Source organism: Camelus ferus, chromosome 18, assembly GCF_009834535.1.
Source record: "Camelus ferus isolate YT-003-E chromosome 18, BCGSAC_Cfer_1.0, whole genome shotgun sequence".
Lineage (NCBI taxonomy): Eukaryota > Metazoa > Chordata > Mammalia > Artiodactyla > Camelidae > Camelus > Camelus ferus.
This window is the reverse complement of record NC_045713.1, coordinates 26347678-26362091: the sequence shown is the minus strand read 5'-3', so window position 1 is coordinate 26362091 and position 14414 is coordinate 26347678. Positions and strand designations below refer to the sequence as shown.

Here is a 14414-nt window from a genome sequence, read left to right as displayed (position 1 = left end):
GTTTCCTCCAGTTTCAGTGTCATTTTCTTCCCTGGCCTAGAAGCCGTCACTCTCAGCCCTTCAAGAGCCCTCAGGCTTCCACTAACAGTCTCGGGGACACTTTGGATTTTCACTCTTACTCTTCTCTACATCTGTTCAGGTTTCACCTACCTCCAGGTGCAAAGGCATCCCCACATTTTGGGTTCCTTTTTAATGGCTGTGCCCCATTTTTAATATCTGTGCCAGTTATTTATTGCTAATAATTTATATAATAAACTGCCTCAAAACCTGGTGACTCAAAACAGCATCTGCTTGGTTCACAAATCTGTATTTAGACAAGGCTCAGTGGAGCCAGCTCATTTCTTCTCCACTTGGCATCAAGCGGGCACTAGAATAATCTAAAGGCTTGTTCATGCTCATATCTGGAAGTTGGAGCTGGCTTTGGTTAAGGACATTCCCTGGGGTCATCAGCTGGGACAGCTGCATGTACAAAGACTCAGTAGGTGGCCTGGGCTTCACAACGTGGTGGCTGGGTTCTAAGGGTGAGCATCCCTACAGAGTGAAAGTCAGAAGCCATTTAGCCTTAGAAATCACACAGCAGTGCCCCCACATTCTGTCCCCTAGAAACCAGTTGACTGAGGCCAGTACATACTTCAGGGGAGGGAATTTCACAGGGGAAGTGTCAAGGAATTTGTAGAGTTGTTTTACAACCACCATCTCTGCCTGCCTTGTCTTACCAAATAATCCTTCTATCTGAAGGAAAGTAGTTCTTCCAAGTCAATGTCACTGAAAATCCAGCAAGTATTTCTGTTTGTCTTTGTTGAGTATGTTCTCTTGTTTTGTGGAGAGCCACAAAGGATTACAAGAATTAAGGCTTTTTTCTTTAGAAAAATGTATGGATCACCTTAAAACCACTACACTAGGAGATGGGTTTCTCCTTAACTCTGCGAATCACTCATTGCTCCTTGGAATGCAATTCAAATAAGCATAAAATATTTGTGGTTCAGAGAAAGGCTTATGGCATTAGAACCCATATTTGTAAGATGTATTAATTGCAGTCTTTTTTTCAAAGTCTTGTTTTGGGAGGCATTTATTAATTCAGCCCTAAGTAACTCAATGTGATCTCCCTAAAACTTTAAAAGTCATGGAGAGTTAAGACTTGGGGGAGGAAGGGGTAAGAGACTTTCTACTAAGAGGTGCCTTGTAGTCATTTTATGTAGGAAAGACATGAACTGATTACAGAAAAATAAGAGTGTAAATTCAAGTACAAATGTATAACAAAGATGATGACAGTAAACAGTATTGTTTTGTGACTCTTGGTGGTTTGAGCTTTTTTCTTGACTTTCTGAGTAATTTGAGTTTCTCCATTCCACAAGGCAGATACCATTTTATTGTAACTGAATTTATTTCAACCTTTGATGCTGGTTTAGAGTTAGGCTGTTCTTAGTCTGCTAACCTCATTACCAAACAGTTTTATGTTCTTCATGCAGAATGCTGATCTTCCAGCAAAAGTGGAATCTACATCTTCAGTACTTCTCCATCTGAGTGCAGAAACTCAACGTTTTCTAAAGGAGTTATTTATGAAAGAATTGCAAAAGAAATCTGACACACTGGAGGAGGAGAAAAAGCAGTTGGAAGAAGAAGTAGTGCACCTCAGGCATCACCTAGAAATGAACGCAGTGGAACACAGTCCAGTGGAGCAGTACAAACGGGAGACTGAGGAGCGAGCAAGACGGGATGTAGTAGAAAAACTGAAAGAACTCAGTCAAGTCATGCGGTACAAACAGGAGACTGAAAAGCAAGCAAGACAGGATATTGCAGAAAGATTGGAAGAAATCAGCCAGTTCTTACAGGTGAAGCATTGATCTGTAACGTGCTGTAATTCACTTCGCTGAGAATTACAGTTCAGATGTGTAGATTTTATGTGTTTCCTCTACTTCCCATATAGCGGTTTGTTTTGTAGATTTCTGGAAGGAAGGCCGCATTTGTTACTCCCTTTAAATAATTCAGTTTCCATCATTACTATCACTAAATTGATCTTTCAGAACATCTCTCACTAGAGAATCACTTTTAAGACCAATTGGTGTAAATGAAGACGACTAGGAGGAAAAGAATATATTGTGACTCAAATACTGTACCACACTCTGGGATTACTGTTAGGTTGTATTGTTCAACTGTTAAAATTTTAAATTGATCCTATTATTCTTTGAACTATCACATTACATGAGTACTAATGTAAGAGTGATTCAACTTTAATTTCGTAATTCAGATTTAATTCACTTGACATTGATGATAAGTATTTTAAAGTTCAGCTTTTTTTCACACTTAAAAGTTGCTCTCTGAATCACTGACTCAAAACTAAAGGGAAAAAATGTACTGTAATTACTTAGGTTATAAGTATTTTTAAAATTGTATCCTTTTAATTTGCTGTAGGCCCAAGCAGCATCTCAAGAAGACTTGTTAAGAGAGTATAAACGTGCTTCAGTAAGTCAAATGGAACACAGAGTTAAAGGTCTGGAAACTGAACTGAAAAGTAAAACTTTTCAGTTTGATTGTAATGAAAAAGAATTGGAAAAATACAGGCAGCTGTACCTGGAAGAGCTAGAAAATGGAATGTCATTGGCAAGCCAACTAAACTCGTAAGTTAAAACGTAGAATTATAGAAAACAATTTAGCTCATTAACTTGCCTCTAAGGCATAATTTTTATTGAGCCAAGTTCATGAAGTGAGTAGCAAGTGAGAGCTGACTAGATAGTGTCATTTTGGGAAATGGTGTTAGTAAATGAACTCCCCTTTAAAATGTCAGTCCAGGGCAGTTTGCATCTCGCTGCCTTTTGTTGCTTTTACATGACTTTATTTTTTATATTTGCATATATTTATCCTGATCTAGTCTTTAAGCTAGGGGTTTTGCAAACTTTGTAATTTAGACAGCCATATTATCACAAAATTTCTAGCTGGAATTCCCATAAATAGAAGTGTTAATGAGTTTAAAATTAACTTGTGTTTTGGAAGAGTACAACTTAAACCCAAGGGGCCCCATTCTGGTGTTTGGTAAATTTACTTTCTTGATTGTGATATTTGGTGTCACCACTCGTGGGCATCGAGATGAAGTACTGTATCCTTCTAAGTTTGTCTCCGCTACGTCAAGGCATGCTTGGGAAACAGGGAAATTAACATCGGGGTGAAGGGCAGTATAGTGGTTCACAAAGTGGCTAAAAAGAATATGGTGGCCTGCCCGAGAGGGTGTGTGGAAGACAGAAAGGGTAGGTCCATCCTCCGGTGCCTGAATAACAGTATAAGCTACAGGTCTCCCCGCTATCCAAAAGTAGAGTGTTTCTATGAAAGTTGTCGGTGTAAAGCAAAGAGGCAGTTACCTTAGGACACATCTTGCTGGTGGATGCATAAAATAAATATGCATAAAGCACAGGCGCTCACAGACACAGTCCAAAGCCGTGGTGGCGTGATGCCGGGATACTGAGTGTGGTTCTGGGGAAGGAGCTCAGTGGGGCCTCTCTCGCTGCTCGGGGTGCTCATTGCCCCTCTGATGGCTCGGGCTGAAACAAACACCCAGTGCTATTCTGGCTTTTTGCTTTTTTTTTCATAAAAGTGAAAATCCGCTTGAGTATTTTTTGGTTATGGAAAACAGGTGCTGATGTAGGCCTCTGGTAAAAGCGAAGTAACAAAGTGAGCTTTGGGACATTGGGGGACACTTGAAACTGCCCCTGGTGCTGTCGTAGTTCTTTCCCACCATCGACTCTGCCGCCTGGTGCCCCCGAGAGGTGGTGTCTCTAAACTGTTCCTCAGTGCCGCATGCTTAATGTCTCCCAGGTAGTGAGTGAAATGTGTGTATAAGGGGGGTGAAAGCAAATGCTTGAAAATGGCTTTGAGGGATGGTTTAGTTTTTATTTCTAAATTGGTTTCCTGAGGGTGAACATGTCTAGATGCAGCCAGTGCAGAAGGCAGCGGGGATCCTCTGTGGGGGCGTCTCCATCTCTGACTCTCCCCACTTTGAAGTACTCGTTAGTTAAGGGCCCCCCAGGCATATACGTCCTTCTTTAGGACAGTTTTAAACTGTAATTGTTTACAGTAGGTCTGCGCTGTCGTATTTTTTGGTGTCAAAACACAGTTTAATGGGACAATCTGTTTACTATTATAGCAACTTTAAAAATACACATCACTTAGGAAGAAAATGAAATGAATGAAATCTGTGCTTTGCAATCCTCGCAGGGCTAATGAGAGGCTGGCAGCAGTGAGCACTGAGCTTCAGCTGGAGAAGCAGCACAAGAGTTCTCTCCTCGGCTCTGTTCCCGCACGGCCTGTTGACGGACCGCCTTCTGATGAAAGTTCTAGTACTAGCGTAGAGACCGAAAGGAGTCTTACTCGAAGAAGGAACTTCAGGAATTTTTCAGACCCTTCGACTAGCATAAGCGATCTGTTCAGGGTTAGTTATATTATCTTTTTTTCCTTGGTTTTCAGATTTCTGATACAATTCTTGTTTTTAATTTGATGAAATTCTGAGTTGTTTATTTGACTTCTGCACACTAAGTAAAAGCCATAATTAATTGTGTTAATAAAGGAGACAAATTTTATAATTTTTTTTAAAGTCCCTGGACTTGTAATTTTCAAGAGATACCTGTCATTAACTTTATTCAATAAATGCAACTAAACTGACAAATTTTAAATTTCTTAAAAAGCTCCATTTTAAACTCTAGTTTAGAAATTAAGTATTATTGCCAAATAACTAGAGATCCACTTTCCAATGTTTGGCTTAGCTTCTGATTGATTTCGGTTTGGCATTGGTTCATAGTCATTTTCAAGTTTTGCTGCACCCCAGTTTTTCTACCCCTAAGCATAAGTAAATGATTGACATTGAGCTACTTAACCACATGCAGATGTTTTTTATTTAAAGGAATCCAAGATATATTCTTTTTATGAATTCAATAAACTTGTAACACTAAAAACATTAAGGTCTGTTTTTAAGTTTAAAATTTTTATCATTTTCTTCTGTAAGAGTACATCCTTAATTGCTATTTTACTTATAGCATTGTTATTTTAATTGCTATAAAATGTCTTACTGAGAAATTGTAGAACATTTCTAAGTATGTAGTCAAGTAAAGGAAATACTTAAATTTTTAAAATGAAGTTCACTTACGTCTCTGTCTTGCCCTCACTAGGAATACCGAGGTGGCAATGATAGGGAGTCTTTAAATTACAACCAGTTTTCATTGTGTATCATTGTTGTTAAAATACCCATTTAAATCGGTGCGTGTTGGTTTATGGTTTGATGGTGTTTTCATGATCTTCTTGATGCAGGGAAAGGTAGCACGGGCCCTTGTTAAGTGAGGTGTCAACCTGTTTCTTCTCACTTGGCTTCATGTCATAATAAATCGAAGAAGAAAAAAGCTCAGGTTTCATAGACAGTGTTGTGGGTAAATTGAGTCTAAGTGCTTCAGAGTCATGAAACCAGACTGCATGGTGTTAAAAAAAAAATGCATGGCTAACACTTCTGTCAGTGGCTAAGCATGATGCAAACTCGAAATGTTTTCATTAGTTGTCACCAAAAAATCGACAGTGGGTCACTTTACAGGATGATGGTGGAAGAGTGTGAGTGCAAAAGCAATTCAGGAGAAGACTCCTGAGGACAGTTGTTTCCTTTGATGTTTTTGGAGGAAAGAGGTGTCTATTTTTTAGTACTTCTAGATACACTGGAAAATGATTTATTTTAAACTCAGTGTTGTAGTTCCAAGGTACACGTAGTTCTTCTGTGGGGCCGTGGGGCCGAATCATGCTAGGTTTAGCAGGGAGGTTAACAAGCCCCATTCTGTCCAGGTGCAGAGACACGTCTCCCTCAGCACTGCCGGGAGCCTCATAGGAGTTACTGTACAGTTACTGCTTACAGATTTCTTAGTCAGACTTAGAGAAAGAAGATGCCTTGTGGAATTGCTAGGGATGTAATTATTTCTGCTGGGAAAACATAAAGTAATGCCATGAGAGGTGTGAACATACTGTTTAAAATGATGAAGGGATGGGTTTTTGCATGGGGCTTAACAAAACAACAGACTTGCACAGCTTTTCAGCTATGGTTCTAGAAAGCAAAATGTTAAAAATGGCATTGGGATTGAATTTAACATTCTCCTTTATGTGCAAGATTTTAACATTTTGGACTGTTCCTACTGTGAAGTTCCAGCTTACTCAGCATTTTCTTCTAACTTCACAGAAGTATTGCTCTAAGTCTGATTTCAGTCGTGCTGGTTGTCGAAGCAAGTTTTTTCCAGTTCATAACACTTGGATTTATTGCCTCTCTTACTGCTGCTTGACGTACAGCCTTGTCACGTGACATCGTTGTAGTGGTAACAGATGGACCCCGTATCTGTTTTGCTAATTTTTTACCCTCAGATTTCACATTCTAGTTTATTTCTGGGATGTTTTGTCCTACATGTCAGAAGCAATTTTACAGTTTTACTCAGTTGTCTTATCTATATTACTATAAAATACAAAAGGTTAAAATTAGCCTGAGCAGATACATCACTGTTAGATTTTCTTGCACATAGAATTTTTTTCTGAGAATTGAAAACTTAAAAATGGATTCCAGACAATATTATAACACACAAAATTTCTCTGTTTTAGAGGTTTTTTTATGTTCAAGAGTTTTTAAGTGTTGGTGTGCCTAACATGAAGCATGGCCACAATAGTTAATAAATGTCCTTCAAATCTATTTTAAATAGGAAGACTAAATTTTACACTCATTGATTTTGGACTTCTGGTGTATTACTGACACTTTCAAACATTTTCTAATGATTTATTTAAGTAACTTTTAAATTTCTCAAATGTCCATTCAGTTTAGCAGCCCTTTTTCTAAATGGGACTATATCAGTGCACCAGAGCTAAAATGGTTAACATTCTAAGACTTTAACTTTTTACATGACACAGCACTGTGTCTCAGCAGAATCTGGTCACGTTTCTTTTAAAAGTAGGCTTCCAAGGCAGGGCACGTCCACTCTGAATTTTAATTCGAATCAAACTATCACTGTAGTTAAGCTCATTTCTCATGAGGCAGAGGCAGAGTTCAGTAACCTTGTTTCTGGTATCAGCTCTCTGCCCTGTGGACTCCCTCCTGCCCTCATTTCATTTTGTCTGAATGGACAAATGAGGAAGTGTGTTATCTTTTGAAAGACAATCACTCAACTTCCAGTTATTTTCTTTCATTCACTTTTTTCTCTGTACTTAATTTTTCAGCTCCTTGATCAACAAATTTTCATTTCTTTTCTCTGTAGCAAAATACATGTATTTAATAGTTATAAACTGACAAGTGTCATTTCCTTCATACATTAACCTATTTACAACAGGATGATGAATCAGAGTGGTTAAATGACTTGATTCTATTACATTTCTGGAATTGTACTAATTTTTATAACATTTAAAATAAGAATGACACCAAGTTTTAACTTAAAAAGTATCAATAATCTGAAAATATATTCACTTCAGAAATGAACTTGTGTGTATATGTGTGAGGCAAGTGTCTTTTTATCAAGTTGATCTCGGAAAGAGAGGGCAGCATTATCTTCCAGCCTGTGACCTCAGTTTTGACCTCAATCCTGCAGTGTCCCCAGTGGGACCTACCATTTCTGTGGGACATGGTCTGCAAACTGCCAGTTATGAGAGAGTCCTCCTAATTAAAAATCATTAGAATTAAAACTTGCTGATACATTGTCTTCCTGTGTATAATTTTCTCATCTTTCTGTGTTTTTGTTAAATGGAAAAGTTTAAGTAAAACTGTAGGTGCCTTGTCCTTATTAATGTTGGACTTCAGACCACTTCCACCATCGGGACATGGGGGTCCTCACCTAGAAATAAACATAAAGGTCCCAGAAGTACCTATTTAGGAAAATAGCTTTGCAGAGGAAAAGGTAGTAATCTTACATTCAACTCATGTAAAAATGTGATCTACATTTTGCATAGTGTTTATTAACGGTTATATGAAATTATTTCAGTAAAGGCTTCTCCCTTCATCTGTTAGGCGTTTTTCACTTCACAGGACCCACCTGGCACTGATGTCACGTTGTTGATGGCAGAAGGCCTCTCTAGAATGCTCTTGTCAGAGTGTTAGGGAAAACAGTCTCTGAAAATACTGGCAAATGGTAGCCCCAAATTTTGTCTTTGCACCTAACATTTACAAAGGCCTCGGCTCTCGTGTCACTGTTGTCACCACAGTGTTTATTATGTCTGGTGTACTAGTTTAGACCCTGTTTAGTGAGCCGGGTGACTTTTATAAGAAAGATTTTTAAAAGAACACTGTAGGTGGGGACACTTGTAGTTTGAAATGTCCCACACATGTTTCATAATTAAATACATAACTAATTAAGTCGTTTCAAATAGTTGGCTCCAATTTCTAGAACAGAAACAAAGTTACAGTTAAAGAATTACGTATTGTTTTCCTTATTTCTAACTCAAGGAAGTTGTGAATCAGGAACCAACTTTGAAAACTGGCGCTAGCCTCCTTTTCTTCAAGCAGATTTTGATAGAAATATCTTAGTCATATACAGAGAGCAAAATACATTTGCTGAACTTGTTTGCCAGTAGAATTTTCACTTGACATCATAACAGAGCCCTTTTTTTCATTTTATGTATCTACGATTCTGTGCTAAAACCATTAGCAAGAACAGACCTTAAAATTTTAGTTTTCTAAAAGTGCTGGAATGGAAAAGCTCATTTTAAGGAAAAACCCATTAACGTTAAAAAAACTAAACTTTTATAAAGGGCAGTTTTTCTGAGAAATGCAAAGTAATGCATTCAGTGTAGAACATGAATTGTTTAAACTCTTTGTGCTAATAAGATCAGGCATCACCCTCTGAGATTATGTGTATCTGACAGGGCAGTGTTTACTGTGCTTTCCATCAGGGGAATCTAAATAGCCTTACGTATATGTTCTCTATTATCTAAAATCAAAGTGAGTAGGAATTTATTTTATTTTATTCCTGTGATTATTTTTTCTATTTAAGCAATCCCCAAGTTAGGTCAAGTCTCTGAAAGTATTATTTAAAGGCCACATTTCATAAGCTAGCTGTCATTCCTATGATAGTGTTTCTTATTTAACTTAAACATTAAAAATAATATTTGACTTATTTCAGATGCGGAAGAAGTTGGAGAATAATATAGATAGAGAATTAAAAGAAGGTATGTTGCCAACATTTCTGAATTAAATTTAGACATTGATTTCTGAAATACACTGTAAACAGTAAATGGCACCTCATTCTGTTGTTTGAATAACAGATACTATGTTAAGTTTTTCCTTACACCATAGCTAATGAAAAACGTGAAAGCATAATCTCATTCATAATGATAAATGTACTTATTCCTCATTTATTCATCATGATCCACAGCTTTAAAAAAATCTCAAGAAGTCTGTGTTCTCTGTTTCTGGCTGTGCCCTTCCTCTCCTGCTGTCCCCGTGGGCCTGTCACCTGTGCACACAGACCTGTTCTCACAAAGCATGGAGGTCATCAGCTTCTCGAGTTTGGTAGTGACTGAGGCAAAAAACCCAGACTCAAGCAATCACAGTTCATGTACCTGTCCCCTGGTGGATGACAATTAATTTCCTGTCATTCACTTTGTCACTAGTTAACATTTTGCCCTCAGGAAAAATTCCAAATTCCTTAGCTTGGAAGAAAAACACCCACATCGATTTGGCTCTTGCCAAAGTCTTCAGCCGTATCTCTTTCCTCCCCTGCTCTGCCCCTGTGCTCCAGCGGCTGGTCAGACTGCGCCCAGCTCCGCGGGCGCCCTTCCTGCCTCTGCTTTGTGTTTGCTTCTTGCCTCTCCCTCCCACACTTTCTCCTCCTCCTTCAGGTATCTGCTTACACATCACGGCCACCAAAGGGGACAATATTGACACAAAGCTGGACGTCCCTTCTGAGTGTTCCAACTCTGCCCTCTTTTATACCTGTCATGGCATTTATGTCTCTGTACCGAAACTGCCTGTTCATCTGTTTCTCCAGTTTATGGTACAAGATCTTTCAGGGTGGACTCTGTCATCTTCATCTTGTGGTTCCAGTGCTTGTCACAGTGCCTTAGCACATGGTTGCTGAGTAAATGAATGAAGAGTGAGAAAACCAGGCGCTCTGATCCTTAGCCACAGGAGCAGTTAATTCAACGTGCAGCCCTGGGCAAAGTCTAGAGTAGTAATCTTGTATTTTGTGTTGTAATCATATGTAGGTATTTTTCGTTCTTCTTAAAACTTAGAAGAGTCTCAGCTTTTCTTAAAAAATAAACTGACATTTAGTTACCTATGAAGTATTTTAAGTAAATCTAATTCTTTCATTTTCTTTCCAGCTACTATTGAACTTGAATCTAAGTCCTACAGACTCTCTCGTAGGCTCGATGGACGAGTCAAGTCCAAGTCCAGATCTGGTTTCGAAAGCACGTGAAGAATATGTGGAAATTCTGAAGAAAAGTATCTGATCTACAAGATAAATAGTAAACATTTACCTGCTCTGAAATAGTAAACATTTACCTGCTCTGGGCTGTTTGCCTAACATTTTAATTATTTCCCGCTAAGTAAGATACTGACAATGTTTATTAAAGGGAAATATTCTTGTATTATATATGCATGATTAAAACTGATGTAGTATTTTAAACCACGTTTCTCTGCATCTCATTGACTTTTAAGCAGATTTTGGGAATAAAACTCAGCACTTTGGAGTATTATATACTCAAACTGAGCCCGGATGCCAGCTGTTTAAGCAGCACCCAACCACCGACCAGATTTGTCCTTGTTATTGAGCCGTGTTGATTGGTAGCTTTTTTGAATTTTCCAGTGTTAATCACTGTCTGTCAACCTAAAGATTTAGACGGACAGCGTTTGGATCTGCTGTGGCTGTTTCAGTGTTCTAATGGATCACAATCGTTACAGTGCCGTCAGATTTTCTGTATGTTACCTGAAACACTGATTCACAGATGTTTCCTCATGGAGAAATGAAATCTGACTCAGGCTTTTCATTTTCTCTATTTATTTACTTACTTTTTGGAAACAGTCTTAAAATTAGAGACAAGTTCGGAGCACCAGACTCAAACGGACATTGTCACAAACCTGCCATCTCTCCCATACATTCTCCTAAGGCATTATCTATCTTTCCTAAATGTCACTTGTTCTACCATAAGTGCCCTTTCTCTCCCCTCTCACCAAGAAGTCATTTGTTTTTCAGAAAATGCCTTTCTCCTTTTCCTGTCACGTATTAAATTGTATGTAAGCCCCCAATTCTAGCCACCCCTTCAAATCCCATTGCTTTGTGAACTCTTGCATGTATTCATACGTAATTTTTTTCTCACAGTAATCTGCTTTAGTCAATTTAATTTGCAGGTTCCCAATCACTGAATGTAAGACAGTAAAGGAAATACTCTCCTTCTCAACAATTTCCCGGAGCTAAAATTTTAATAACTCCTACTTAGATCCTTTATTCCCTTTCCCATCCTTTCAGTGTACTTACTTGGCAAAACTCCCAACTACACAACAGACTGATTCTCATTCTTTCCCCCTTACGTCCCCCCAGGCATCTAAGTGCTGCTGAAAAAAGTCACACTGCCCAGCTATCCTGCTACTTTTATTTAGTTAATTTGCACCTTCTTCCCCCTCAGTGATGATTTCAAATTCCCCTCTCTGTAAACATCTCCCTCTGTTTCTTGCCTCTCACGTGAACCAGTCTTACTTCTGACGACAAACTTCCTGAGAGATCTGCTTGCTTCCCCACCAGCAGTCCGTCCCCACCCACTCTGGTGTGTCTTCCCTTCCTCCATTCCCACGCAGCGAGTCTGATGACTCCCACGTCTAAATCAACGTGACATCTTTCCAACCCTTGTCTAACTGAACTTCTCATGCCTCCGGGCATTCCATGTAGCTGACCTCTGTAACTGACCGCTGCCTGCAGCTTCCTCTTTAGTCTTTAGCTGAAGATGATGTTGAAGGTGAGGGCTGCAGCCTTCTTGGTGAGTTCACTCAGTTTACTCTGGCTGTCTCCCATGGGTATACACAGGAAGTATACGTGTTATTCAATTTTTATTTTTCTCCTGTTAGTCTACCTTATGCCAGGTTAATTCTTAGACCAGCCAGGTGAGCCTAGAAGGGTGGAGGGATGCTCCCCGCCCCCACCCCAGCACAAGCCTGAGCACAGGTAGCTGTGCTCATTCACAGCTGGCATGGGCGCTGCCGCGCCTGCAGGGAAGAGATCGAAGGCAAACTCCGCTATTCCTACAGCACTAGCCAGTGAGCTGAAGCTCACCTGAATGTCCTCCAGGCTGAGCTGGGGTCACTGCTCCTGGCAGCAGAAGACTGCCTTTGTGAAAGAAAAATAAAAATGGAGTCTGCATTGCTCGAGAGGGCTCACTAAGGAGGTGTGACTTATGCACATCTCAGCCCACAGAGAATCCGGCCCTGTGAGCACTTACTGCCCTAATGAAGTCATCCGGAACACCTGCCAGAAACTTCAGCTACTTACTGAGCCACTATCCTGAAATAACCTGTGATTCCTTAAGGACACGTGTCTCCTGACTGGCTCACGTCAGTGTCAGTCACAATCCTCATCAGGCGACTTTTGACAGCCTCTTGGCTTTTTGTCTTTATAAGCCCCTGACTCCTGTCCTTGAAACACTCAGTTTTACCCAAATCTGTGTCTCCCAAGTCGCAATTTATTTCTTCAGTTTTACTGAGAGTTAATTGACCTGCAGCACTGTATTATAAGTTGAAGGCATACAGCACCAAATTCACACCGCCCTTGGCCGAGACCCCCAGCTTACCAACACAGGTGAGGCAGAGCACCGCACAGGCCAGGGGCAGGGGCTCAGGGCTGGAGTGGCAGAAAATCTGAACTTGTAGAGGCGGGCCCAGGGTCAAGCTGGCTGAAGCCAGGAGCCCTGCCCCCGAACAGGTCTTGGGGGATCTGGCAGGTAGGGGAAGAGACCTCAGGAATCTCATTGCGCTAAAGTTGGGTTTACCACCCTGACTTCCTTTAGCCTTCTCTGTGCCATTTATTTTTCCACGCCTCAATTGCCCCATCTGTAAAATGGAAACTATATGTGAGGGACTCCATGGAGACCTGCGTCCCGTTGCTGCCGACGACCACTGTGGGGTCTGGGTGAGCCTCCGCTCCCCTTTGGGTCTCCATTTCACCAGCCATAAGATGAGGGGTTTGGATGGGGCAGGCTTTAGGGATTCTCTCTTCAAGCTGGGATTCAGATAAGTCTCAACTTGAGCCCAGGAAATGTGGATTCTGTGACCTTGGCCAAGGCCCTTCAACTTTCTGAGCTCCCTCAGTTTCCTCACCTGCAAAATGGGGATCACACAGGTCCCTACCTCAGAGGATGGGCGTGCAGCTCTGAAATAATCCACATAGAAGACTGATCCCACAGGAACTGCCCAAGGACTCCCAGTTCCTGTTAGTGGAGGGAGTCAGTGCAGAGCTCAGGAGTCAGCCTGCGCTGGGATTCAGAACCCACCAGGCGAGGACATCCCTGGAATTCAGTTGCTGTTCTCACCGGGCTTCAGTTTCCTTAGCTATAGAGTGGGGATGATAACGTTTCCAAAGTGTTAATTTCAGGCTATGAGGATGAAAGGACCACGTGACATGCCTGTCATGGTGCCTGGCCCACAGCAGGCACCCAGTACCTGCCAGAGGTGAGGCTGAAGATGCGGGTGATGAGAAAGAAATTCCGGGCAGAGACAGCAAAGCCCCTGTGTCCCCCGGCTCTCCACACGGACATTCCCTCCTGCTGTGGGTCCCTCAGCTCTCTGGCTCTGATGTGCTCATCTCAGCCAGAAGGTTCAGGAGCTTGTAGGGGCCACACCCCCCTCAGTCCTGGGAGCCCCTAAATCCTGTGGTTATTAGACCCCATGTGCCAAGCCCCAGCAATGATGTTCGCCGCAGGCAATTGCTTGGATCTTGGCCAAAAGTGGGGGAGAGGAACTGAGGACCCCCCCGGACCACCCTCCTCAGCCCCTGAGATCCTTAGGGCCAAGGAACTTAGAGCACTCAGGGAGGAGGCCGGATTTGGTGCTGGAATTGGAAAGCTTGGATCTGCTGCAGACTGGCGGAGTGCCTCCAGTGGCCTCAGCAGCCTCACCTCTGAAGTGAGGAGATGCTGCCCTCCGGCTTGAATAGTCAGAGTTCTGGGAAAGGGCCCAGCTCACAGTAGGCACTTAAGTCATGTCAGCATTCTCCACTCCCCTAGAGGGGGAGAAAGGGGAGTCAGCTCATGTCCAGAGCTCTGCCCTGGTGTGTGTGCCTGGTGGCACTGGGGATGTTGGGGAGGACCAGCTGCCAGTCTGAGGTAGGTTTGAAGGAACATCACAGTGTATCAGGAGCTGAAACTCTGGCCCTGAGCTCTGCCTTCAGAGCCACTCATGTGGGTCAGAATCCCTGCAGGGTAGCTGAGCAGTGATGCTGAAA

The 14414-nt window shown here is 41.4% G+C and overlaps 1 protein-coding gene across 13 annotated transcripts in view; it reads left to right on the top strand.

Moving 5' to 3' along the window:
• Nucleotides 1-10616, top strand: part of LOC106731134 (ankyrin repeat domain-containing protein 26-like) — a 54132-nt gene extending 43516 nt beyond the window's left edge. For 11 of the 13 annotated variants that reach the window (XM_032460750.1, XM_032460751.1, XM_032460752.1 and 8 more), the window contains 5 exons: nucleotides 1470-1832; nucleotides 2413-2618; nucleotides 4207-4420; nucleotides 9108-9153; nucleotides 10309-10616. In XM_032460750.1, coding sequence (XP_032316641.1) covers nucleotides 1470-1832; nucleotides 2413-2618; nucleotides 4207-4420; nucleotides 9108-9153; nucleotides 10309-10403 — 924 coding nt within the window. In that variant the 3' untranslated portion in view covers nucleotides 10404-10616. Of the gene's footprint in view, nucleotides 1-1469; nucleotides 1833-2412; nucleotides 2619-4206; nucleotides 4421-9107; nucleotides 9154-10308 lie in introns of those variants that run through there. The other 2 variants (XM_032460756.1, XM_032460759.1) reach the window with 2 other exon arrangements.
• The last annotated feature ends 3798 nt before the right edge of the window (nucleotides 10617-14414 follow it).